Here is a 23,429-nt window from a genome sequence, read left to right as displayed (position 1 = left end):
CACAAGACTAACTGAGCTGACGACTCATTCTTTACAAACCACATTTATTCTTTTATCGTACAATAAATTTACATGTAAAACTAGTTGATTCCCTTTAAAAACTGCATGTTGAATTGCTTTGAAATATTAATGCTATTCTTTAAAAACAGATTACTTTGATTTCAAACTACACTGCAGACCAACTGAGTAATCAACAGCTTGATGGTTCTTGTGATGAGCCGGTTCTACTCAAAGGTCCTTTGGGAGAGGACAGTGCGATAGAGAGAAGTGCCTTTAGCCTGGTAGAAAGTCACGATCATCTGGTTCTTTGTGACTTCAGCGTGGACGAAGCCTCCCAGTGTCGACGCTTGGCCCGTGAAGAACTTCACAGAACCTTTGGGATTATGGTTCCAGTGACGGACATCAGGGTCCAGGAAGTTTCCGGCACCGCTCACCACGTAGCCCACATCAGACTCTTCAATGTACTGTATGGAGAGACAAAAAATATTTTAGGCAAAGACATTTATACCACCCGCGACCCTTACGAGGACAGGCGGTTACAGAAAATGGCTGACTGACATTTATACCAAAAAAAGCGTTCACATTTTGCATGAACTGACCTGCAGATTGTGGTCGTGACCGCAGAGGTAAGCCGTGGCCTTGTATTTAATGAGCAGAGGACGAAGCCTCTGCAGGAGACAGTGCGTGGGCCCGTGTTCGGACACCGACCACACCGGGTAATGTCCCGCCAACAGCAGGAAGTCCGCCTTGGACCGAGCCAGTCGATCCTGCAGCCATGTCAGCTGACGGTTGGCATCGACGGCACGCAGCGGGCCTCGGGGCTTCTCATCCAGGAAGTCGTCAGAGTTGCCGCACAGCATTATGGTGTCGAGCATGATGATGGTCAGCGTCTTCCCAGTGTTGGGGATGTGGAAGTTCAGCTCGTAGTAGTAAGAGGGAAACTTCCTAAAGATGGCAATGTAGAGAACTGTGACACTGATATCATTTAACAACTTCTAGATCAATTTAAAATCTCTTGGCTACTTTTTTAAAACGTGGACCCTATTTTTCCATGTTTGTTGTCATTCAATTTTTTTTATTAATATTTTTATTTATTCTTATTTTTTATTATTAATTATTACCATTATCATCATCAATAATACATTTCATTTGCACAAATTGAGTCATGTTCAACTAGTGACCTTGTGAACGTCACCTGATGAGTTATTTACAGCCAATTGGAAATTCTTGTATGGTTAAGACTCTCCATGTCATGAACACAAGTGCTATTTGAAGCTGCATGTGTCCAACCAGTAAGAATGATATATTTTTATTTTGGTCCAATATTGTTAGAGATTGCTGCAGCCAGCAAAATAGGTCACATGAATTCCTTGCAGGCAATTAAGCAACTGCAATATAAATCTATGAATAGGTTTGGTTTTGCCACTGGCAGGCTCAGATTAATCAACATGTCCAACATTTTGGAAAAGATCCCTACAGAGATAGAACTTTTTGGTAAAAGTAAAATCCTTTAACCAGTAACAGCCCTGAAATCACAACCATAAAACCCACCAGAATCCAAAACAAAACAAAACAAAAAAAACCCCGTAATTTTATCATAAAGCACTTCACAAAAAGTCAAAAAATAAAACTCAAAAAGGCATTTTTGTCCATCTCATCAGGGATCCTTTCTGTAAATTACACTTGGAATAATAAGCCCAGCCTATCAGTGTCAAAAAGTACTTTTAGTGGATTATATTGCAGATGGTTTAGCTGACTGCAGCACTCTCGCTCAACACCAGACCAAATTAAAAATGTTGTTCCTATAATTATAAAAACGTGAAAACAGGGTCCAAGTTATTAAAAAAAAAAAAAAAAAAAAATCTAAGTTACCCTTTAAGTTAGCCCTTACCATCTGTTAGATTTGCGGCTGTAGTCGATCTGAGCTTTGACATTTCCTGCATGGTCATGATTGCCAGCAAGCACGTACCAGGGGACTTGGAGAGACTTTGCAGTGTACACAGACTCAAAAGTTTCCTGGTAGGTTCAGAGAAACTAGGATTTTACCTCCAAAATGTGGAGTTTTAGAGAGATTTTGAGATAAAAGCATCATGTCAGAAGATATCAGATATCACTCGACTGACCTGAAAGCGAGGAGAATCTACGCTGTCCACACCTTTGTAGTAGAAGTTATCGCCAAGGGCCAGAACAAAGTCAGCTCCCATCTGCTCTGCTACTTTACTCATTTCCCGAGCCGTAGCCTTCTGCACCGCGGTGATGTAAGGGGGATACGGTACCCCACCCCAGTCTCCTACAGCCAGAAACTTGATGGAGGTTCGGTTTGCTGTAATAAAAAAAACAAAAAACAAAACAACAACAAAAAAAAAATATCTTTGTTTGAAGCATTTTATTGAGAGGGGTTCATTTGCACAAATTGTAAGCAAATATACACAAACATAGAAATTATTGATGAATATAATTAGTGCTTTTACATAACTAGTACAGACACCACTCTTCTTCAGAATTAGGATCTTTAAAAAAGAAAAGAAAAAAGGGAAACAAAACAAAACAAATAAAGGTCACCAGATGGCATCAAATAATTTCACCTGCTATTTCTGATATACATCTTATCCTCTCCAGCTCAAGAGTACTGACGAGATCATCAAGCCACACTTTAACTTTCGGGAAGCTTCTACCCTTCAACAACATTAGTAAGCACTTCTAAGCCGACATGAAAGTTGATGAGTCGTCTTTGAGTCGATGTGAAGTTATCTGACGTCTCAGGAAGATTAAAAATAACAGTTTGTGGCTCAGGCTCAACTCTTGAATCATGAATTTCTGAAATTATATGGAAAAAATTATATGGACTCTCACACTAATATAAAGTTGATTATGATAAAGTCTGTGTGAAGAGGAACTTACTGCTCGTCGCCCTCAGGTCCTCGAAGGCAGTGGGATAGCAGTAGGCCACAGGAATGGCAGCAATTAAGATGGAAGCCAGTGTCAGTGCCATCTTTAAAGACAGAATAAAACAATCAGATCAACAGTTAGCAGCGGAACTAAACTTTGCTGAAATGGAGAACAAGTCACTGGCCATGACCACAAATGAAACTCAACACAAGTGAAGAAACAAACCACAGCTGCAGCTGCAGCGACCATGTGAGCCCACGCTTCCTCACTCCTTCCTGCTTCTCTAAACCTGATCTTTGCTTTTATGCCTAAAGGTGGCATGTGATTGGCTGCAGCCTGAAGCAGACATGTCCCAGCTGCAGCTAAGAGAAGCTAATCAAAGCAGCCGTGTCCATGAGGCTGAGAGGGTCAAAGGTCACAGATTCAAAACAAAGCATTGCACCTCTGCTTCTTTAAATAAGAAACTCTTCTTGCAGAAAAGAAACGCCTTCATCCGCTTTCACCAGAAAGAAAACAAAGCTGTTCAGTGTGCAGAGACAATAATGTCAAAGTCAGAGATAAAATCCACTCACAGCTGATAACTGGACGACCTGATGGGACACTTCGCGTCCTCGCTGCGCTCCTGCTGCCCGCCTTTTATCAGCATTCCCGGAGGACAGGCTGCAGCTCCGGGACACGCAGCAGGAGCGTGATCGTTGCTCACACCCTGACTCAGAGTTGGGACGGCGGGGTCATCTGTGCCACATGTGATCCGCAATGGTTATTATAGCTGGTGTCTGGACAGAAGTGGCTGGAAGTGGACTTTTTCCACTTCAGTCTTAATCACTGTTTTCCTTCTTCATTTTATTCTGTCTCTGAGCTTCCATTTTTATAAGATAATTTGGGAATAAGATGCATCTTTCTGAGTTTATTTCAGTGACTTAATGCTTAACAGAAAGCATAATAAATATTGATTGTATGGCCAAATGTTAAAGTCCCAAAGAATGTTTATTCATATTGTATTTTTTTAATTATTATTTTAGAATGCCTTTTAACATCGGGCAAGGAACTACTGATGAAAATAAGCTCCCCAGCTAACTCTGCATTTATATATGTTTATATGTGAATTAATGCACATTGTCCCTTTTTAAATAAATTATAAATTATGAAAATTACAAATGTGCTAGTTTCTTAGGCAGAAAAGGTCTTATGAAAGATGCCAGGAAGTGGTATGATGGGATATGTCAGACCAACTAATTTTGGAGCTTGAATAATACTGAGGACTAAAAGTCAGGATATCTCAGACTCCTTTACTTCAATTTTGACTATTCTTTATAATTTTTTAAAATGTATTTCCTACTCTTTTATGGAAGAGCAATATTGAGTTAAGTTTGGACTACAGAGTCGGTGCATTCACTTACGTACTTCATCTTAAAAGAGTAAGAAACTTGGCTTCAAAATAAGTCTTTATTTTACAAGAAAGAATAGAGGATTTCATGTGACACAGAAATAAACCTTCAGTTCAAAACTACAAGAAGCTGTTAATGAAAACCACAACATACTGATGCAGATACAGAACACAAGGATAAAAAAACAACACACAACAACCCCAGAAACAAAACACGATGAAACCAGGTATTTTTTACACTCATGTCAACACAGACATGAAAAGAAATGCTGCAGTTAAAAGAAAACAGGTTATCAAAAGATAAGCCTGCAACATCTGTTTTACCAGATGTCCAAGAACTAAAAAGTGAGGTAAAAACACAAAAAAACAAACAAACCCAAAACAACAAAAAATCCAGTTTGAGATATCACAACCACTTTATCTTTTCCAGAACTCCTGTGTGAGCAGCATCATCATCATCATCATCATCATCAGGGACAGTCAGAGTCAGAAGATGGCATAGTGGGTTGAAAGAGGCCGTACACGCTCTGATTGTTAGTAATTCATGTCACTGTATCCCGAATAGGAGTCCTGGTTTTGCCCTCCGAAGCCCTGGTAGCCCTGGTACCCTTGCTGGTTCCCCTGCTGGTTCCCTTGCTGGTATCCCTGCTGGTTCCCCTGTTGGTACCCCTGCTGGTTCCCTTGCTGGTACCCCTGCTGGTACCCCTGCTGGTTCCCCTGCTGGTACCCCTGCTGGTTCCCCTGCTGGTACCCCTGCTGGTTCCCCTGCTGGTTCCCTTGCTGGTTTCCCTGCTGGTTCCCCCAGGATGACTGGTTGTCCCAGCCTGTGGAGCGAGATCAGACCAGTTTACTGTGTATATCTGATGCATTTTCCCTTAGATGCAAGATATTGAAACAAGGCATAAATGCAGCACCTTCATCCATACACTAAGGCCAAATCCTTCTAATCCATCTAATGCACCAAAGAGATGTTTCAAGCACAACCGCTCTTCATCAGACTAGATTTACAATGTGAGACGGGATCTTAAATACGTGTGTGAAGAGTCACGTGAACAACATACATGTCAATGAATACACACAAATATATAAATACAAATTCACACACAAAATACATGTGCAATGATGTGAATAAATATCTGTATTGTACCTGGTTCTTAGTTCAGAACTAAGAATAAACAATCACCAGGCAACTACCAGTCTGCAGTGATATTAGAGGAGCGGTAACACCTGCTGGACTCAATACATTCAGGGAGTCATGCACAAATAACCAATTACTGTTGGCAGGTTTCCTTTACAGATTTGTGCAAAACTTAAGCGATATTTTCAAAATGTCGATAAAACACAATTGCGAGATGACTGCGTTTCCACTGAGTGATGTTCTGTGACTTTAAGAAGCACGGCAATGGATGTTCAAAACATCAGCAGGTTTATTTCTACAGAAGCCAACGCACTAGCTGTCATTATTGTAAATAGATGGTGACGTAGGCGTGTGATGCGAGCCATAATGGAAAGTCAAGCCAATTATACACTCAACTTTTGAATCGTTATGTGATGCAATAAAACCTCTTGTAGCGCCTGCTGCATCATGAGGGAGCCAGTCCCACCGACAAGCGCGTAGCATCATGTGACCAATAAAAGAAAGAAGTGTTTGCATTGTAGTTTTGCAAAATATGGCTTTTTCGAATTGCATGAAATTCCACCTAAAAAACTTTTATGGCGATAAATGGGAGTATTTAATATTTACAATTTCAGTTTGCACAATTTGAGGGTTAATGTCAATGTAACATTAACTAGCTGGCTGGTTAACTTGTTGGCTACCAATCTATCTGCATATGACTATCATTTTTTTGTTCTGCTTGTTATCAAGAAAAAGACCACGATGCATTAAAACGGCCTTAATCTTAGATGTTAAGAGACAGCCATGTAGCCCCAACACTTGAGCCAAAGACACAAGCAGTTTAATTCAGCTGCAGGGTTCAACTTTTTGACTCTGAAATTTTTTATTCACCATAATTATTGTACGTCTGTCCGCCCGTCACTGAGCTGGGGTAAGCCGTGCTGTACATGGAGTAGTCTCCTCCGTGGCCCTCGTTCTGACTTTGGGTCAGCATCTTCTTCTTCTCATCTCCGTACCCGTAGCTGTACGGGCTCTCCTGGTCAGCCGGTGGAGGCATCGACTGGTAGCTTTCAACCTTTGCCGTGTTCGAGTCGGAGCCAGAGACGGGCTGGGAGGCGTAGGCGGCGCTGGCCTCCGGGTAAAAGGTGCCGTAGCCAGAGTCGACGCCTGATCCAGTGGAGCCGGTGTTTTTGGCTGTGGTGTTGGCTCCGTTGTTACCGTACAGTTTATCTGAGATGTAAAATCATTTTTAAACATTTATATTAGGATGTAATTTTTTAGGGATATGGGTGTATTTTGGGGATTAGTGAATACTCACGATAGCCTGCGCCAGTGCCGCTCTCATAACTGTAGTTAGCTTTTAAAATAAAGGAAAAAAAAATTGCAGTTTAACTCACTGAAACCTGGAGCAACATCACTTTTCTTATGTTGCTTTCAGATGCCTTTCACAGGCATTTCAACCTTTGAGCAAATTCGTGCAATTTCTTTCAAATACATGGGGGGAAAAGCAATGAGCGACTTGGTAAGAAATGTTCCACCAACTGCAAGACATTTAGAATTTTTTTTTTAAGCTAGGAAAAAATATCTGGGAAAAAAAAGGAAAAAATGTTAAGAAAAAACAGTATTCATCACAATCAAAATTACATTTTCAAAGTTATGGTACAGAATTATTTGATTTTTTTTGCATTTCTTAAGGTAGTTTCCTTATTTATTTAAATTTATTTTTTGTCTTTTTAAAAACATATTTTAAAAGATAATTTTCTTGTACTTTTTACTTATTTTTTTGCTAGTTTTTGCGTCTTTTCTTTTCCCATGTTTTAGAAAGAAATCAAGCCAATTTGCTCAGGTTTCAAAGGGTCAATTGGTTTCTTTACAGGTGTATTTAAAAGATCTTATGCTTTCTTTGTAAGACTACACTGACACCTAGTGAGTGCTGAATTATTTACTCTTGTTGTAGCTGGGTCCTGAAGAAAACTGTTTGCCTCTCCCCCGGCCTCGACCTCTGTGGGGGCCCCAGCCACGAGTCCCGGAGTCTGAAGGGATGCCGCGGATCGTGCCGAACCCTGGGATGTGCTGTCGAGCAGGAAACAGGAGATTTTACTCAAGAGAGTATGCTGACACTTACTGGTCAGCCGTATTCACCAGATAAACCACAGATCACACCATAAAAAAGATAAATTACCATGTCAGTGTAGGTGACCTTCTTCTTTAAAGGATTTCTGCTGGCGTTTGACACTCCGTTGTCATCCGGAAACAACTTCTCCAGAGCAGCGAGGGCAGCGTAGGCTTTTGCTTCCTTCTTATTAGAGCCTCTCCCTTTGAACTTCTGCCCATCAACCTCCACCTGACAGACAACAAAAAGGTCAAAACATAAAAAATCTATCAAGAATAAGATGATTGTTTTGCTTGTGAGCCTTTGCAAATTATAATGGAGCTGAATTTTGTAACCTTAACTTTCATAAATGTTTCTATTGTTCCTGGTTTCATGCAAGTAAAGAAAGTCTGCCAGCAGCTTGGATAATTCATGCAATGTATGATATAACGTGCTTATGCTAATATTTGTGGGGAAAAGGTGTCTAGAAAAAGACAAGTGTTTAGTTCGTGAAGCTTGTGAGTTACAATGGGAGCTTAATTTTGTACTTTTGTTTGCTATTGTCGCTAATAAGCCATGTTTTGATTTGATTGACAAGGAGACCAAAAAAAGCAATAGTTACAGACGATGAAAAACATAAAGCAAAAGAAAAGGTCAAACTATGACTTGATTTATATATTCAAAAAGGAGTGAGAAGAGGTAAAAATTTATTTAATCCCAATTCATCTCCATAAATCATTAAAATTGAATTAAGCAGCATCCTTGTTAATTTAAACCTACACTCCAACTAACTAAACATATATACATACACCCACATACCTACAATCAAATATCGACATTTCTTTCATTATTATTTACAGAAAAAAAGGGGAAGATAAATTAGAATAAATTTATCTTAAAAAGAACTGGAAAAAACTTGATCAAGCAAATGTATTATTATATAAATTAAAAAAAACTAAATATTAAGTAACCACATAAATCAACAGTAACCTCTGTATACAAATCATGTTTTTATACATTATTCTAAACTGGTTTCTGTCTGGACATTGTTTTAGCTCCACATTAAAACTGCTCCATAGTTAAACTCAGATTGATTTTGTGTGTGTTATTTGAATCAGTTTAACTTCACAGAAACCCCACTGTAGAGCGGCACAAAATTACACAAATACAAATGCTTAAAACATCGTGGGCCACTTGGCTGGCACATCTATAAATCACCATTGAGAACTGTTAAAATCAGATGCTATAACACGTTACAAAAATGTAAAAATCTTTAGTGGACTTTAAAATTTTGGGTTCATGTCAAACCCCCAAAACAAGGGATGAATTAAAAAACACATCAACAGCTTCTGATTATTGTTTTCGTTATGTTTCTTGCGTGCGATACTGCTGACTCACCTCCATGACAAAGCACTTTTCATGGGAGCCGCCCGTCTCTGCAGACAGCTCGTACTTCAGGCTGCGGCGTTTCTCATTCAGCTCCATCACGGGGTTCTTGCCATGTTTGGTCAAGATAGGACCCTGACCGCTCTGTTTGTAACAAACGGACAAACAACGGCTGTTAAACACACGACTACAATTGTTAGAGGAAACGCCAGGTCGGAGAAATTGTCATATTCCCTCAGATCACAGCGAGATCAATCCACCAATATATGATCAAGATGGATCAACTTTATAAAACCTAGAAGACAAGAATTTACAAGAGAAACCTGTACATAATGGAAATATTAACATTTTTCCTGCTTGTTCTGTGATGTATTTATTTTTGTGCGGCATCAGCAGTTAATGCCTGTGAAACACGGATGGCCATTTAGGATTGACGTGATAATTTTCACAAGTGACAAGTAAAAGTGCATTTTTTAAACATTTTTCCTATGTTATCTTTTTTAACAAATTTATACTATCTTTATTTGGGGCCTAATCGATCAAAGTGGAAATTCAATTTTGATTTTAAATTTCCTTTTACTTAATAAATATGGCTGTTGGTTAGGAAACTAATGGAAATGGACTTGAAGCGTGTGTTTCTCTCCCTCCTCTTTTTTTCTTCTTCTTTGTTTATTTTATTAATATATTTTTTCATATATATCTATTATTGTGTTCTTCCACTTGTTTACCTGCTAATTTGTCTTTTGGCTTCTACTTTTATTCACCTTTAAACACTTGGTTTTGTTGTGATTTATCGTCGCCAAAACAAGCTTGAAGTAAAGTTTTTGTCTTTTTTTGTAAATCTTCTGGCGGCCGATAAAATCAGAGCAAAAAAATTAAAAAATCAAACACGACTACAAACTCATCAACCTCTTACATATCGCTTTTTTTCTCTCTAAGGAAAGAAAATGCTGTATTATATCAAGTTTTTAAACAGAGGCGTCTTAATACACCAGAGGGAGGAACTGAGTACGTACGTCTTCTGATGTATTAGAGGTCGTGCTGGCAGCTTTCACTAACTCCTGGTTTCCTTCGCCATCAGCAGCGGACTCTGGTTTGGATTCTGAGCCCGTCGGAAGACCGAGATCCTGCAGGACCTGTGAATCACAAAAGTCAAAACATTAACAACTCTTGCTTCGTTTAAATACCCAGAGTAAGCTTTCAATGATCAGACCACGTGGCAACCCATGTAGAGAGAAAAACAGTCTTGCCTTGGTGGCTACATTCAGCTTGGAAGCTCGTTTTGAGGGCCCCGTTGCCTCGTAGGTTTTCCCATTTACATCAACAGCCATTGTGAAGACCGGCTCGTGTACTGGACCAGTCTGAGCCGTCAGTCGGTACTCCAGACCAGGTCTGTACTGGTTCAGACGCATGACGGCATTCATGCTGAAATCATCCGTGACTACAGAGAAAAGAAACAGTTTGAGAAAACTCAGAAATATGAGCAATCAAATGAATAAATAAGGAGATTAACCCTTTTTTTTTTTTAAATAAGAGGGGATTTGGCAGCATTTCTAATTTCAATGCATGTATTCCCTCAAACTGTCAAGCCTGAAAATTTGTATGCAATTCAGCAAAGATGATTTCATATTAAGTTTCTCTTAGAGTCAAAACGTTCCTGATTCAGGGTTCAGGATCACAGCGACACAGGGGCACCGACTGGTGATTCTGGACCAAACAGTTCTGGGGAGATGAACTGTCCACTGAGGAGCTCTCTGCAGCACTACATATCTCTAGGGGCTCTTTTTTAAAAAAAACACATATATATATATATATATATATATATATATATATATATATATATATATATCGCCACCAGGTATAAGCCATACATATATATATATATGATATTTGCATATAACATCACATGCTATCATATATTGTATTTATTAATTTTATGTCTATCACTATGGTTGAATTCTCTGTTGTTACTATTATTGCTGTGCATCTCTCCCCCTCTCTCATTTTCTTTCCTTTCTGTCATTACTGTAATTTAATTGTTATTAGCAACATCTATTGCACATCTGTCCTTCGTCACTCTTCTTGAGGTTTCAACCATTTTTCCCCCGTTGCAGGTTTTTTTTTTGGGATGTCGTCTGCTGTAAATCCCTCTGAGGGAAACTGTGATTTGTGATAATGGGCTTTTGAAATAAAACTGACTTGACTGCTCAGATAAACTTTATAAATTCAGTGTGTAAGATTTATGGAGATATATTGGCAGAAATTAAATAAATAACATATGTTTTCTTTAGTGTATAATCACCTGAAAATGAGAATCAGTGGGTTTTCCTTACCTTAGAATGAGCGTTTATAACTACATAGGGAGCGGGTCCTCATCCTCACCATGTTGCACCGTCGTGTTTCTACAGTAGCCCAAAACAGACAAACTAAACACTGGCTCTACATAAGGCCATTCATGTTTCCGCATCAGCCACCATAGTTAGCAGCCTTTCCGTAACAAGAGCGTCGAAAAAACCCATTTGTTTCATGTTACGTGAAACTGCTTCATTAAGAGTATTAACCAGTTTAAATCACTGAGTGTGTTTTGGAGAGAAGAACCCTCAGCTGGTAGTTTGGCTCCTGCTGAAGACCTCCCAAACATCCAAATCTTAAATTATCAGAGAAAAATGTGAGTACATATTAGCAGGTGCTGAGCTAGCAGCATCGGAGAAACCCAGATTTTTTATCATGAAACAGCTTGATCAAGTTTTTTTCCAGTTCTTTATATCCGGGTCTACGGAAGAGATCTCTGCAGATAATTCGGCGTACGGTAAAAACGTCAAGAAAACCTGGTTCAGAAAAAAGAAGCTCAGCACACTTTGGCAGTTGCTGAGCTAATGGCACATCTCCGTAACGGCAAGTTGTGTCAGAGAAGCGCTGATTTGTAACGTTAAACTGGTTTATTCAGTGTTTTTACCATTTTCAATCAGCTGGTGCGATTGTTTTGGAGAGAAAGAGATCTCTGCAGATAATTCACCTCCAAAAAATCCCTCCTGAAGGAATCCTAACTGGGTAAAGTTTAAGATGGTTAGAATCTGCAATCCTCACCTTCAGGGCCCCTAAATCTCCCTAAATCTTACACTCTGTTCCTTTAAAACTTGCTTATGTATGTCATTCATTTGAGTTTTTTTTCCCAGTCAGACAGTGGATATGTGCATGTTGTGTAGTTATCCGGTTAATTCTTTGTGAAATGTCCGAGTACAAATTAAATGCTAATCATCTTTAATGTGTTCTTTAGACTGTGTGTGAAAACTGGACGGTTTAAACAAATGTATGCTAAACTGGATACTTTTTAGTGTTGTGGTAAAGTTTACAGTAAAGGACTGATTTGGCCTGGTGCATGCTGTGGTATCCATGGTCACTGAGGTTAGGTCAAGGGTAGCAGTCATCAATTTGAATTTTAGCCGATGATGCTCTGTAGTTTCACTTGCCAAATTCCATATTAATACTATGGCTTGTAGATGGAAAGCAACCTCAAAAGAAGGTCCGCTGATCACGTAGCTTGTCCACAAAGAAAAAAGTCCACCGGAGCTCTCAGTACAAATAGGCGGGAGTTGATTTGAGGGTACTCATTTTCCCCACTGCACCGCAGCAACGGATCTTAAGGTCCCCCCTCATGCCGAATCCCACTTTCACCCGTGTTTAGTGTCTTTTAAATAAGCTCAGCAGAACTGACAATATGTAATGTCACGGCAACCGATTTCACAATATCTGCGGTAAATTTCCCGACGGTTAGTATTACCGTTTTAATTATCACTAAAACCGTGTTAGTTTTTCATGCTTCCAAAAACTCACGGAAAACACCGCTCAGCATCAACCAAAGTTTGCAACAGTTTCCAAGATGCAGTCGCGCAGGTGACGTGGTTTTGTTTCGCTCTTCTGTTGTTTGCAGAGTCGCCGTGCAGTTGGCAAACCCAGTGATGCTACTGATCCCTTGTCCTGATCTACAGTGACACAGACACTCACGCAAGCATTTTAAAGACAGACTAACTTTAATGTTACTGCACATTTTATAGCGTTTTACGTTTACATAAATTATTGAATGTTATTATTCGAATGTTGATGCAAACAAAAAAAAAATACATATAACTAATTGTATTTTTGGGTTTCAATATAAAACTTGGCGGGATGAGTCCAGTGTGTGTATCAGCACATTTTAACAATAACGTGACGATTTTGCTCGCTATAATCCTGATATGACATTTTCATACCATTGCATGTCTAGTCAGGTTCATATTGTGTCATGGAGTTAAATGTAAAGACTTCAATAATATATAATTACAGCTCATTTAACAGTAAAAAGGCTCAGCCTAAACCAGGAACACGGATATTCATTACTAACATGATTTCCTCGGAAAACGCTTCTGGAACTTGAGAAACTTCCTCTGTTTGCTGTTGAGTTGCGGCTCCTCCCCTTCTTTGTCCACCTCTGTGTAAGGTCTCTTAGATGGCAGGTTGTAGTGTCCAGCAGGTGTTATCTGGGCTGTATGAAACAGCAGAAACAAGAATTAAAAAATGAATGTTTTCAGTGAACTACATAAAAAAGGGGAAAGGACATAGATCACTAGGTACCTGTGCCATCTCTGCTGCTGCCTCCTCCTGATTTCCGTGGCTTTGAAGGTTTATAGTCCATCCCCAACACCTTGTGCATCTGTCCAAATGCGCACAGCCTCAAGGCAAACTAAGGAAAATGTAAAAGTTAGGAACTACGTTCAAAAATTCGTGTGTTTTCGGGTGCATGTATGAGCAGTCTCATCTCACCTGAGCACTCTGCGTGATGTCTTCGCGCTGTTGCAGAGTCAGATACGCAGTGGCGTCGACTGGTTCCTTCTCACATGGATCTTTTATTCCAGGGCCGTCTTTGCACAGATACAGTTAAATTAGTGTATTGAAGTTTATGCAAGTGTTTAAACATTTGTGCCGGTTTGACAGCTCAATAAAAGAAAACAAAAGTTTACCATCCAAGAGGATTCCAGATGCAACGCACTCCAAAACTCTGCGCAACGACTCGCCTACTCCCATTGGTCTCTCAGATGTACCAATAGCCTTCTCCACCAGCAGTTCAAGTGGCTACGTAGAAACAAGTAAACAGAGTATAGACCATGCACAAGATCCAAGCTAGAGTCAAGATCATGGTTTTGATCTAAGAGCTAGAGAGGAGCTGCCAAAAATGAGGCTGTAGAATAAAGAAGCCAAAACATCTTGTTCGCCCCCTGGTGGCCGGCCACAGTATAGGTCATAAACCCCGCCCCCTCCATGTTAGCAGATGGAACATTGGCCAAACTGAATACTTGACAAATAATTATAATTTTTTTTTTCCAAAGATGGTGTCTGTCATTTTAGGTAGTTCTTATCAAGTTGATGTATATTCAATTTTTTCTTTCTTTTTTTTTTAATACATTTGGTTTCAATTTGTTATTTGATGCAATAAAATGGGTGTATGATTGACAGCTATGTCTGCCATTCGGTGTCCCCGCAATCACTTCCTGTTCTCTATAGTCAGACAGATGTGTTGGCAGGAACTTTACCATTGCTGTGCAGTCTCTGGCTTCAGATGATGTCACCATCATGATATTTTGGCTTAATTTTTGTACAAATTTTTGGCCTAAGTAGAGACACATTGTCCATCTTTATATACAGTCAATGATTTATACATAAACAGTGTCCTCACCCATCCTGAGAGTGGTGTCCAGGTAGGAACGCGGTTACATAAGTCTCTCATAATCCGGATCACAATGACGGCAGAAGACAGGTTGTTGACTTTGGCCTGGAGACACAAACAAAAGCCAGTTCAGTCAGAGGACGTCATCTCGACCCTACAAGTTAAAAAAAAAAAAAAAAGACCCCAAAAAATAGGCACATACACGTCAGAACAACTGAGCTGATCTCCACATCAACAAAACATGTCACACATTTTTGTCCACATGCCATTTGTTGTGGTCAAACGAAGAAAACTTTTCACGAATCACGACAGTTGATAGAGAGAGCTCAGTCTGACAGAAGACATTTTGGTGAATCAAATTATATGCTGGTGCCAATACCAATGATTTATCCCAATGTGTCATTGGTATGGATCAGCAGATCACTTTTCATGAGTTAGTAGGTAAAACTCTGAAACTCTCCTCTCTTATAAGATTATGGACTATATCAACAACAACTGAGAGCACATTTTCACAGTGTTACTGTCTCGAAATAGATTTTAAAGAGAGACCACTCAAAGAAACACTTCGTACAAATAAGGACGTGAATGCAAACCTGGAACCACTTGGCGTGGCGGAGGGACGCCAAGGCAGTTAGGCATTTCTGCCTGTCCAGAACGTCCGGCGGATCATCGACTGTTTGCGTTTCTATTGACGAGGTAGGGTAAGAAGAAAAGGTACAGTTTGACCAAGGGGGTCGGCTCTGTCTTGCAGCTCAGGGAGTAGCAGCTTTTACCAAACCAGCAGCAGCAGGGAAAGGGGGTCTCAAGTACCTAAAGTTTAAATATTTGGTCCCATAAAGCATAACAGCTCCCAGTCACAGATTCCAGCTAACTTTGCCACAGTGCGTGAAAGTGGAAGTAAAAACATGTCATAAAGACATTGCACAGCATGTTGTTAATATACTGCACTGGGCACACTATGATAAATACCCCCTTTCCTCAGCCCCTTAGCTTGGGTTTGCTGCTTCCCACCCCTCCTGAGACAGTGTCCAGTTGGTCAAAGGTCCAGCGTTCCTAAAAAAACTTGACAGACTAAAAGGTAATCAATTGTAAATCACAAGCATTTAGAAAATCTTCACGACTGCCCCACACTGCAGCAAAACTGATAGAGTGCCTGATCTAATAGTGTCTAAAAGAAACGACCTTAAGAGAGTAAAAACACAAAGGGCCATACCAGCTTTGTGCAAGTTTTAGCTCATTTTCTACACTACAAATACAATTCAACTAATCTTTCCTCCAAAGTTAGGCTTCTGCAAGTGATTTCCATTCTGCGCAACAATGACCGCTGTGTGATAGGACAGATAAAAACTGAAAAACAAACGACCAGAAGCAAAGCATGGCTGCAACAGGGCTGCTTAACAAAAGCCAAAATTGTAAACGTGGTGATATTGAACTGGCACAATTATCTGCACTACGCATCCTTATTCAAAATAGCTGAACTGTCAAGTTACACATTAAAAATTATCCATCAATTAAAAGCCAAATATATCTGGCACTAATGTTGCGCCCCATTAAGAATCTTTTTTTATTAGAATAGACATCGGCTGTTCCAAGATTCGTCAATTTGTTTATTTTTTGCGTGCGTAACCACTAGAGTTTTTGTATCACCTTCTTATATCCTGCTCCATCGATACTCCATCTCTGAAGGCTAGTGATAAACTGCTGTAGCTGGTGGGCCAACTGTTAGCTCCTGCAGCTTTTCTCTCCACTGTTCTGTTCACTTTCTCCTGGTATTATGTTCAACGCTGCACACAATTCAATTCAACAATAAAGTTACTGGATTAACAAAGTTGATGAGGTGAAAAAATAAAGCTGTCCGAGCTAAAGAGACTGTTAAAGGTCAATTAGTAAATAATCTGCTTGGTCGCTAATGGGACAATAAGGTCACACAGTTAATAAAAAAAAATTGTACCATTCATTTTTTTCCCTTAAACGGTCTGCAAACCATTGTTCTTTTGTAGAAAACAGCTCCTGATGAACACCTGACTAGACAGTTTACTTAATAGGGAGCATCTGATTTGATTCACCGGTGTAACTCTTCAAACTGCAAAAGTCTGAATGATTGTGTAATCTTAAATCATGATCACAATTATTATACCATTTTAACTGTGCAGCCCCAGAGTGCAGTATGGTAAATGGACTAAAACTGCACTGAGACTGGTATGGTTCTGTATGTGGGGCTTCAGCACTCCACTTGACCTTTAAATGAACTCACTGAAACTCCCATTTAAATACAACTCATGCTAATGTACACAGAAGCCTTAAAAACACTTCACTAACCAACACATTAATATCTGAACAAACTGCGATTAGATTGTTTCTACATTTTTCCTGTCTGGCTGAATTTTAAAGACAGAGAAACGTCCTCGTTGTCAGTGTTACGTATAGATCAGTTTTGCTGCAGCTGGTGCCAAATGTACATATTCAGCATCAAGAACATGCAATGCGCGCTTTAACTTGTTATTCTTGAAAAGCCTTCACTTTAAACATGAAAACAATTCAGCAAGAATAAACAAAGTTGTTTTTCTTTGACTGTTGCATTTTTATCAACATGTGCAGAATGTACCAGCGACTTATGAGGAAATGCAGTGCTGGCAAACGGCTTTTTTTCCCAATAACGACGACAGGACTCTCGAGCCAGTGAAGAGCCAACATTCATTGGTTGTTCACCGGCATTGGTCTGAGACAGACACTGTACAAGCTCCACTGAGGGCTAATGGGATGAGGATGGACAACGTGTGTGGCGTTTCAGTTGTCGGAGCAGAGTTCAGATGAGTGGAGCGGTACAGTGTCTGCATACAGAGGACACAGATCAGGCCTCTAGGAGCTGATATTGGAGATTGGACACACATACGTACCTTCTGTAACTTCCTCCTCTGCACCTTTTTCTTCTGCAGGTCTACTCTCTGTCAAAGTCCTGACCAGCGGTGACGTCAGGTGGATAGTGAGAGTCAAGGCTGACTCCTTGGTGCTTGCCACAACGAGAGTTGCATCCCCTGGACACTGGCTCACTGTATATGACCCAGCTGAATTTGTCTTTAAAAAAAGAGGAACAAAATGTTAGGAAACCAAGAAATAAAGACAAAACTCTAAAAATGTGAATGTTTTTTGTGGAAAATGGCATAGGTGCTCAGTTCTACCTCCAACTGTTCAGTTAACTTTTCAGCCACTTGATTGAGCAGAGTGATGGTGGGCTTGTTGGAGCAAAGCAGCACCAGCTCCACCTCCTTGTCCCCCTTCAGCAGGAGTCCCTTGGCCACCAGACCGACCCTCATAACTCCACGCAGGACACGGTCTTGTGAATCATTGCTTTTACTGTTAGGAGGAAAACAAAATAAAAACGATTATAAAAATGTTGCTTTATAAAAAAAAAAGGGCAGTTGGTAAATGTAGATATGCTGCTCACCTCCCGGCCTCTGTATCATTTTTGTCATCTTTCAGCTTATCCATCTGGTCAGACACAGTCTTAAGAGCACATTCCACACGGGTGACAATAGTCTGCACCGCCTCCAGCTCCTCTGGTGAAGGATACACTTCAGAGTGTTTGGCCATCACGTGGCGATCATACGGCCCTGTATGCACCTTATTGGCTGCAGTGTCCTTTATTGGGAAATCAGAAAATTAAAGTTTATAGTCTAATCTTATATATTAAGTTTAAAAAATTAAATAAATAAATTACGAGGAGCATTTGTTAAAAGCAGTTCTGGCCTTTCCTATCCAGTTTATTGCAACTTACATGTAGGGCTGTACCGGACTCAGTATTATGGCAGTTGAATCAGATTTGGGTTTTTTTCCCCATATGAAGTTTGAAGGGGCTCAGCAGGACGTCCAGTGTGAAAGCAGCATTCACTTAATATAGTAAACAACCAAACAGCGCTAACAGCGGATTGGAAGTGTGCAACATCATTTACCAATCTAGGTCGACTGAAGGGTGTCCAACTGATGATTCAAATATCTGACTTCCAAAGGACAGCCCTCGCAACATGTATTCCAGTTAAACAGCAATCTCATGCAATAAGTAAAAATACAAGTGGGAAGTATAATATTAATACTTAGGAAGTGTGTGATTTCAAAAAAAAAAAAAAAAACGTGGAAAAATAAACACGCACCATAATGAACTCTCATGCAAGAGGAAGCGCAATATTTTTAAAGTGCAAAAGAAACTGGAAAACATTAGTTGTTCAGTTTTAACGTGCCAGTTTGAAGAAGTGGATTAAATGACTCAGATTAAAAAACAAACAAACTATGAATTATCAAGTCTCTGGGGGATGAGTTAGCAGGTGAAACAAGAACCTTATGACGCCGAGGTTCCTCAACCTCCTCCATGGAGGCGATGTAATCATGATATTGTCTCAGCTCCTCCTCGTAGCACAGGCAGTCATACCAGTAACGCAGCTCCTCGTATCTGGAGGGAGGAAGAATAACAAGATGAGGACATCTCTGAAGCGCCAGTGTTCAAGCCAGGTTTTACAACAATATAGTAACAATACGCAAGGTGCGGATCAATATGTTGTTTCAATGATCCAATGTCATTGATAAAAAGTATAAACAACACTATATATATCACCATCTTTAAGATATACTGTACCTTTTTTTAAAATGGCATGGCTTAGTTGTGTTACTTCCGTCCAAGCGCACCAGCGACTAGAGGTCCGATCGGGCCCCAAAAACATCAGGCCCGACCCTACACGACCCCGCACAGTTTCTGTCTAAGCCTGACCCACAGCAGCAGTTTTCGTCGCAAGCCCAATTAAAAAATTTGCTCTGTATAAATAGACCAATTGTATATCACATTATACATATTATGATCTTTTTTTTTTTTTTAAATCAAAACATGTAATACAAGCTAGTGTTTCTTCACACCACTTCTCCTCTCCGTCCTGCTTTTCTGTCATCTCATGCATGACAGGTTCGGCAAAGCAGGCGGCGCCCCTCGGTGCGTCTACTTCACAAAGCGATGGCGATGCAGCGATGTTGCTCTCCACTGCATGTTATTTACATCTCTTCCATTGCTGGGGAGGGGGAAGCAGAAACTGCCAACCAATTTGTCTTGCAGCCCCCCTTTCTCTTTCTCTCGTTTTCCATCCCTCTCTCGCCTGCTCTTTCTCTCCCCGGTTCTCCAGATGTTCCGTCACATTCCCTCTCTCTCCACCCTTTTCTCCCTCTTTCCTTCTTAATTTAGTCCATTAAAATTCCTGACAATTTAAGCCTGACACAGTTCACAATGGTTTCATTAAAATAATTAAATACATACATGTTAATTTGGCGAGAACCTGACCTGATTGAAGCCTGAGGGAATAGTGAGAAATTATAGCCTGGCCGGTGCAGAATAAAAGCTCTACTAGTGGAGAGAGATGATGATGAGCAGCCATGAGAAAGACAATGAGGCTATTTAAAAATATCATCTCATATTCACTGCAGGTCCCTAAATTAAAAAGTCTTGTTGTGGCAGAGTTTATGATATCAGCAAATATGGTATTGTTGCCCAAAGAATTCATATAAAACTGTATTGTGATACATTTTGTGATTTACACCCCCAGTGGTGACATGAAAATAATCATTTTTATCAAAGTTAGCAGGAGCTTCTAAGGCTTGAGTTACCCACTGAGTTTTATTATAGAATTACACATTTTTAGCTTAAGATTCGGAAGCAAGAAAAAAGTAAGAAAGTACTAAATGGACTAAAAATATTACAAAAATAGAAATAACACAAAATTAAAATGATATAAAACCACACATTTCTCTTGCATAGATTATTAGATGTAAATATTTACTAACCACACAAATATCCTTCAGCTCAACACTGGTTTGTATTTGTTAGAAAAACTGAGGAAAGGACAATAAGTGAAAATGAAAGCAAAAATTCACATCACATTGAATGGCTTTGCTATTAAATTTAACACCAGTGCCAGGGAGATAACGGCAAACAGCCATGAAAAAGACAATGAGGTTAATTACCGATATCATCTCATTTTGATCGTAGGCCCCTCAATTGAATAAAAGTGAGAATGAGAACCATGCAAGTTAGCCTTTTGTATCAAGCAGCAAATGAGTTTTTGCATTAATTTGTCTTTCTTGACATGGCATGTCTTTTGATGCAACTACTGCACATCACAATGTAAATGCTAAAATGATTTAGGGTGCAGCCCTAAGTCCACCCATGTTAGAGCTACATTATGACTCACTGACTTACAAAAAAATACATTTGCAGTTATGTTACATGTAAGGATACACTATATTGGATTTTTTGCAGATATCCAGATACACAACAACTAATTTGGCCCATAATGCATACTCTAATTGTGATGGCCCACCAGCAGATGGAGACATAAAATACAATGCTTTATGGTGTATATATTATTCATTCATTGTGCAAAATAAGAAAAATACTTGAAGTTAGAGTTTATGTTTTGTACATGTTCATTGTGTCAATAATAATATATATTTTTTAAAAATCGGTTTGTGATAGCGAAAGAAATCAGCATGATGGATGTTTCTGATATTTCATTTTACAGTCAATATCTGCTAATATTATTGTGCATCCCTTTTCACACAATGTGAAAGTTTAGCTGCAATAATACTCTTTAACATAATGAAGTAACATCATGTAACAACGCTGTTTTTCTTTGCCTCCATCGCCCATCACTTACAACATGACAGCTACTTTTGCACTATTTCCACCTTAGATTATATATACATATTCAGTTTTTCTATAATCATTGTAAATATTCATATAACATGTGTGCATAGTTTTATATTTATACTGTGTAAGATGCTGTGCAACTTCCTACTGTGCAATATTTCACCACTTCTTGTGCAATAAAGTTCATAAGCTATATTTCTTAATATCTACAGTAAAATACTACACACCATTTGTGTGTATTTCAGTTATCCTCCTGTGCAGCTATCAATCATGTATATACAGTATCTGGATAACTAAAAGGTATATGTAATGTTTATACATTTTATATTATTTGATCTCAATTATATTTTGTAATATTTTATCCTTTTTTGCACTCAAACATTTTGTGCACTTTTCTTTTTGGCTCTTGAGCTGCTGTAAATTTTCCCAGTATGGAATTAATAAAGTAAATAATAACAAATATCCCAAAAGATTCTAGTAACAACTAATTTCGTTATGCAGAACAAAAGTCTAGGACTTTTTCAAAAATGTTCCAAATTTTTACAAATTCCATGTTTCCAGGCCTGGAAAATGAGACAAAAAATTCAATTACTTTCTCCAGTTTTCCATGACTGTGGGAACCCTGGCATGTGCATGTGCATGCTCATGATGTTATTTTGTTACTATTGAGCCTTTACTATCAATGCAGCATACATTTTTATTTAATATTAATGTAAAATAAAGTCCTTTTTGTGGCATATATAATTCAACTGCCTGGCCCTTTATTTTACCCATTCACCACATGCTGTGTGTGCAGTGTTACCTCTCAAAGTCGTGCGGGAGGAGACGGTGTCCCTGTTGTATGAGGCTGTCCCAGTACAGCAGCTCCTCGTACGCCTGATGCTCATCCCAGCGTGATGCAGCTGACGCCATGCTGTCACGACTTCCGGGCCGAAGCTTTCGCCTCTTTGAGCGAGAAAAAATAACATTTGTCAGTGTGTGCACACCTGGAAAGCTAAGCTTCAGTATCAGACAAACGTTTAGACACTGTTTATCACTCAAAAATGCGTCAAAGTGTGTCCAAACGTTTGGTACTGTAGCTGTCAGTGCAAAGGTCAGTTCAGATGTAATGAATGATATCAGCTAACGTTATGGGATACACATCTGTGTTGAGCTAGTGGCTAACAAGCTAACGTTACGCAAAAAAGCTTAACAAATAATGCTTTCATCGCTTAGTTTGCCACAAATTGAAAACATGTGATCTCCTACAGGTGCCCAACGACACTGTTATTTACCCTCCCATCCTATTTTTAACAAAGGTACTGCGACAAGCTGTAACGTTGGCTCTGGCTAGCTAATGTTTATAACCCTAACCGCCCACTTCGTGCTAACGGGTTAGCTCCTGTCGGTCAGCACGCCGCCGCCATTTTTAAATGCTAAACTCAAGTGTCCACTTCAAATGAATCCACTGACTCGAGTCTCAGTGTCGTTTATGTTTTAAGGTCTTACCTTCGACAACGAATAAATAAAAGGATGAAGACGTGTTTGCGGTATCGTTACTGTCGACCACTGGAGGGCCTAAAGATGGCTGCTTTTTCTTCTTCTTTGGTTTTACCGGCGTACCGTAAACAAACGTTAAACGCTGTTGAATGCCGCCACCTACTGTCTGTACTGTACCAGAGATTGTGTTGCCAGGGCAACCGCTTGACTTTATTATACATCCATGGGTCAGCCACTGCGTTAATGAAAGGTATTGTATACATTTTTTGTTTTTTAAATTGCTTTAATAAAACCAAACTTCGTTTTTTGTGGATGTTTTTATATCATGCATTTTGTAATTATTTCAATACTATTTTTATTATATTAAATTGACTTTTTGTTTTTTCTACTATACATTTTACACAGATTTTGTTACTAGATTAAATGCATTTATTTTTTTTAACGTTTATTTTGTTTGTTTATTTTATTAAGTTACTTTTATTTTCAGATTTTTATGATTTAATATTGACAATTTTTTATCATAAATTTTATAACAGATTTTTAAATGGATTCATTTTTATTTGCATCTATTTATTTTTGTTTATTTATTTCTATATGTTTATCGTATGAAGTTACTATTATTTTCAGATTTCTAGAATGACTTTTGCACTTTTTAAAATGCATTTTACAGGGAATTTTTTTGTGGTCTTTATAAAT

General features: G+C 39.2%; 2 protein-coding genes across 3 annotated transcripts; both read right to left on the bottom strand.

Annotated features, from left to right (window-relative positions):
* Positions 1-27: 27 nt before the first annotated feature.
* Positions 28-3,258, bottom strand: acp5a (acid phosphatase 5, tartrate resistant a). Of its 2 annotated transcripts, XM_088073832.1 has the most exons (7): positions 3,115-3,258; positions 2,902-2,992; positions 2,586-2,817; positions 2,124-2,323; positions 1,892-2,016; positions 600-945; positions 28-464 (listed from the first exon to the last, which is right to left on the bottom strand). In XM_088073832.1, the coding sequence occupies exons 3-7, from the start codon at positions 2,686-2,688 to the stop codon at positions 225-227; spliced, it is 1,014 nt and encodes a 337-aa protein (XP_087929958.1). In that variant the 5' UTR covers positions 2,689-2,817; positions 2,902-2,992; positions 3,115-3,258; the 3' UTR covers positions 28-224. The 2 variants fall into 2 exon arrangements, with proteins under 2 accessions (XP_087929958.1, XP_042341904.2); XM_042485970.2 differs by lacking the exon at positions 2,586-2,817 and having other exon boundaries at positions 3,115-3,257.
* Positions 3,259-4,316: 1,058 nt separating this feature from the next.
* Positions 4,317-22,867, bottom strand: LOC121941743 (interleukin enhancer-binding factor 3-like). The gene is made up of 20 exons (XM_042484606.2): positions 22,743-22,867; positions 22,057-22,199; positions 18,905-19,016; positions 18,018-18,211; positions 17,752-17,926; positions 17,470-17,647; positions 15,166-15,257; positions 14,582-14,677; positions 13,869-13,980; positions 13,672-13,769; positions 13,483-13,591; positions 13,253-13,393; positions 10,122-10,312; positions 9,888-10,007; positions 8,884-9,015; positions 7,576-7,737; positions 7,340-7,466; positions 6,712-6,750; positions 6,285-6,623; positions 4,317-5,100 (listed from the first exon to the last, which is right to left on the bottom strand). The coding sequence occupies exons 2-20, from the start codon at positions 22,164-22,166 to the stop codon at positions 4,811-4,813; spliced, it is 2,817 nt and encodes a 938-aa protein (XP_042340540.2). The 5' UTR covers positions 22,167-22,199; positions 22,743-22,867; the 3' UTR covers positions 4,317-4,810.
* Positions 22,868-23,429: the final 562 nt, after the last annotated feature.

Source organism: Plectropomus leopardus, chromosome 3, assembly GCF_026936395.1.
Source record: "Plectropomus leopardus strain MGB_pleo_1.0 chromosome 3, ASM2693639v1, whole genome shotgun sequence".
Lineage (NCBI taxonomy): Eukaryota > Metazoa > Chordata > Actinopteri > Perciformes > Serranidae > Plectropomus > Plectropomus leopardus.
Note: the sequence above shows the minus strand (reverse complement) of the source record. Positions and strands in the feature narration are given on the sequence as shown.

Coding starts and splice junctions, on each gene's coding strand:
- acp5a (XM_042485970.2), bottom strand. CDS start 3,210: ATGCCACCTTTAGGCATAAAAGCAAAGATCAGGTTTAGAGAAGCAGGA. Junction 946..1,891: donor AGCCGCAAATCTAACAGATG/GTAAGGGCTAAC, acceptor TGCCATCTTTAG/GAAGTTTCCCTCTTACTACT. Junction 465..599: donor GTCACGACCACAATCTGCAG/GTCAGTTCATGC, acceptor CTCTCCATACAG/TACATTGAAGAGTCTGATGT.
- LOC121941743 (XM_042484606.2), bottom strand. CDS start 22,166: ATGGCGTCAGCTGCATCACGCTGGGATGAGCATCAGGCGTACGAGGAG. Junction 15,258..17,469: donor AGAGGAGGAAGTTACAGAAG/GTACGTATGTGT, acceptor CCTCGTCAATAG/AAACGCAAACAGTCGATGAT. Junction 10,008..10,121: donor AGCTGAATGTAGCCACCAAG/GCAAGACTGTTT, acceptor TGTGATTCACAG/GTCCTGCAGGATCTCGGTCT.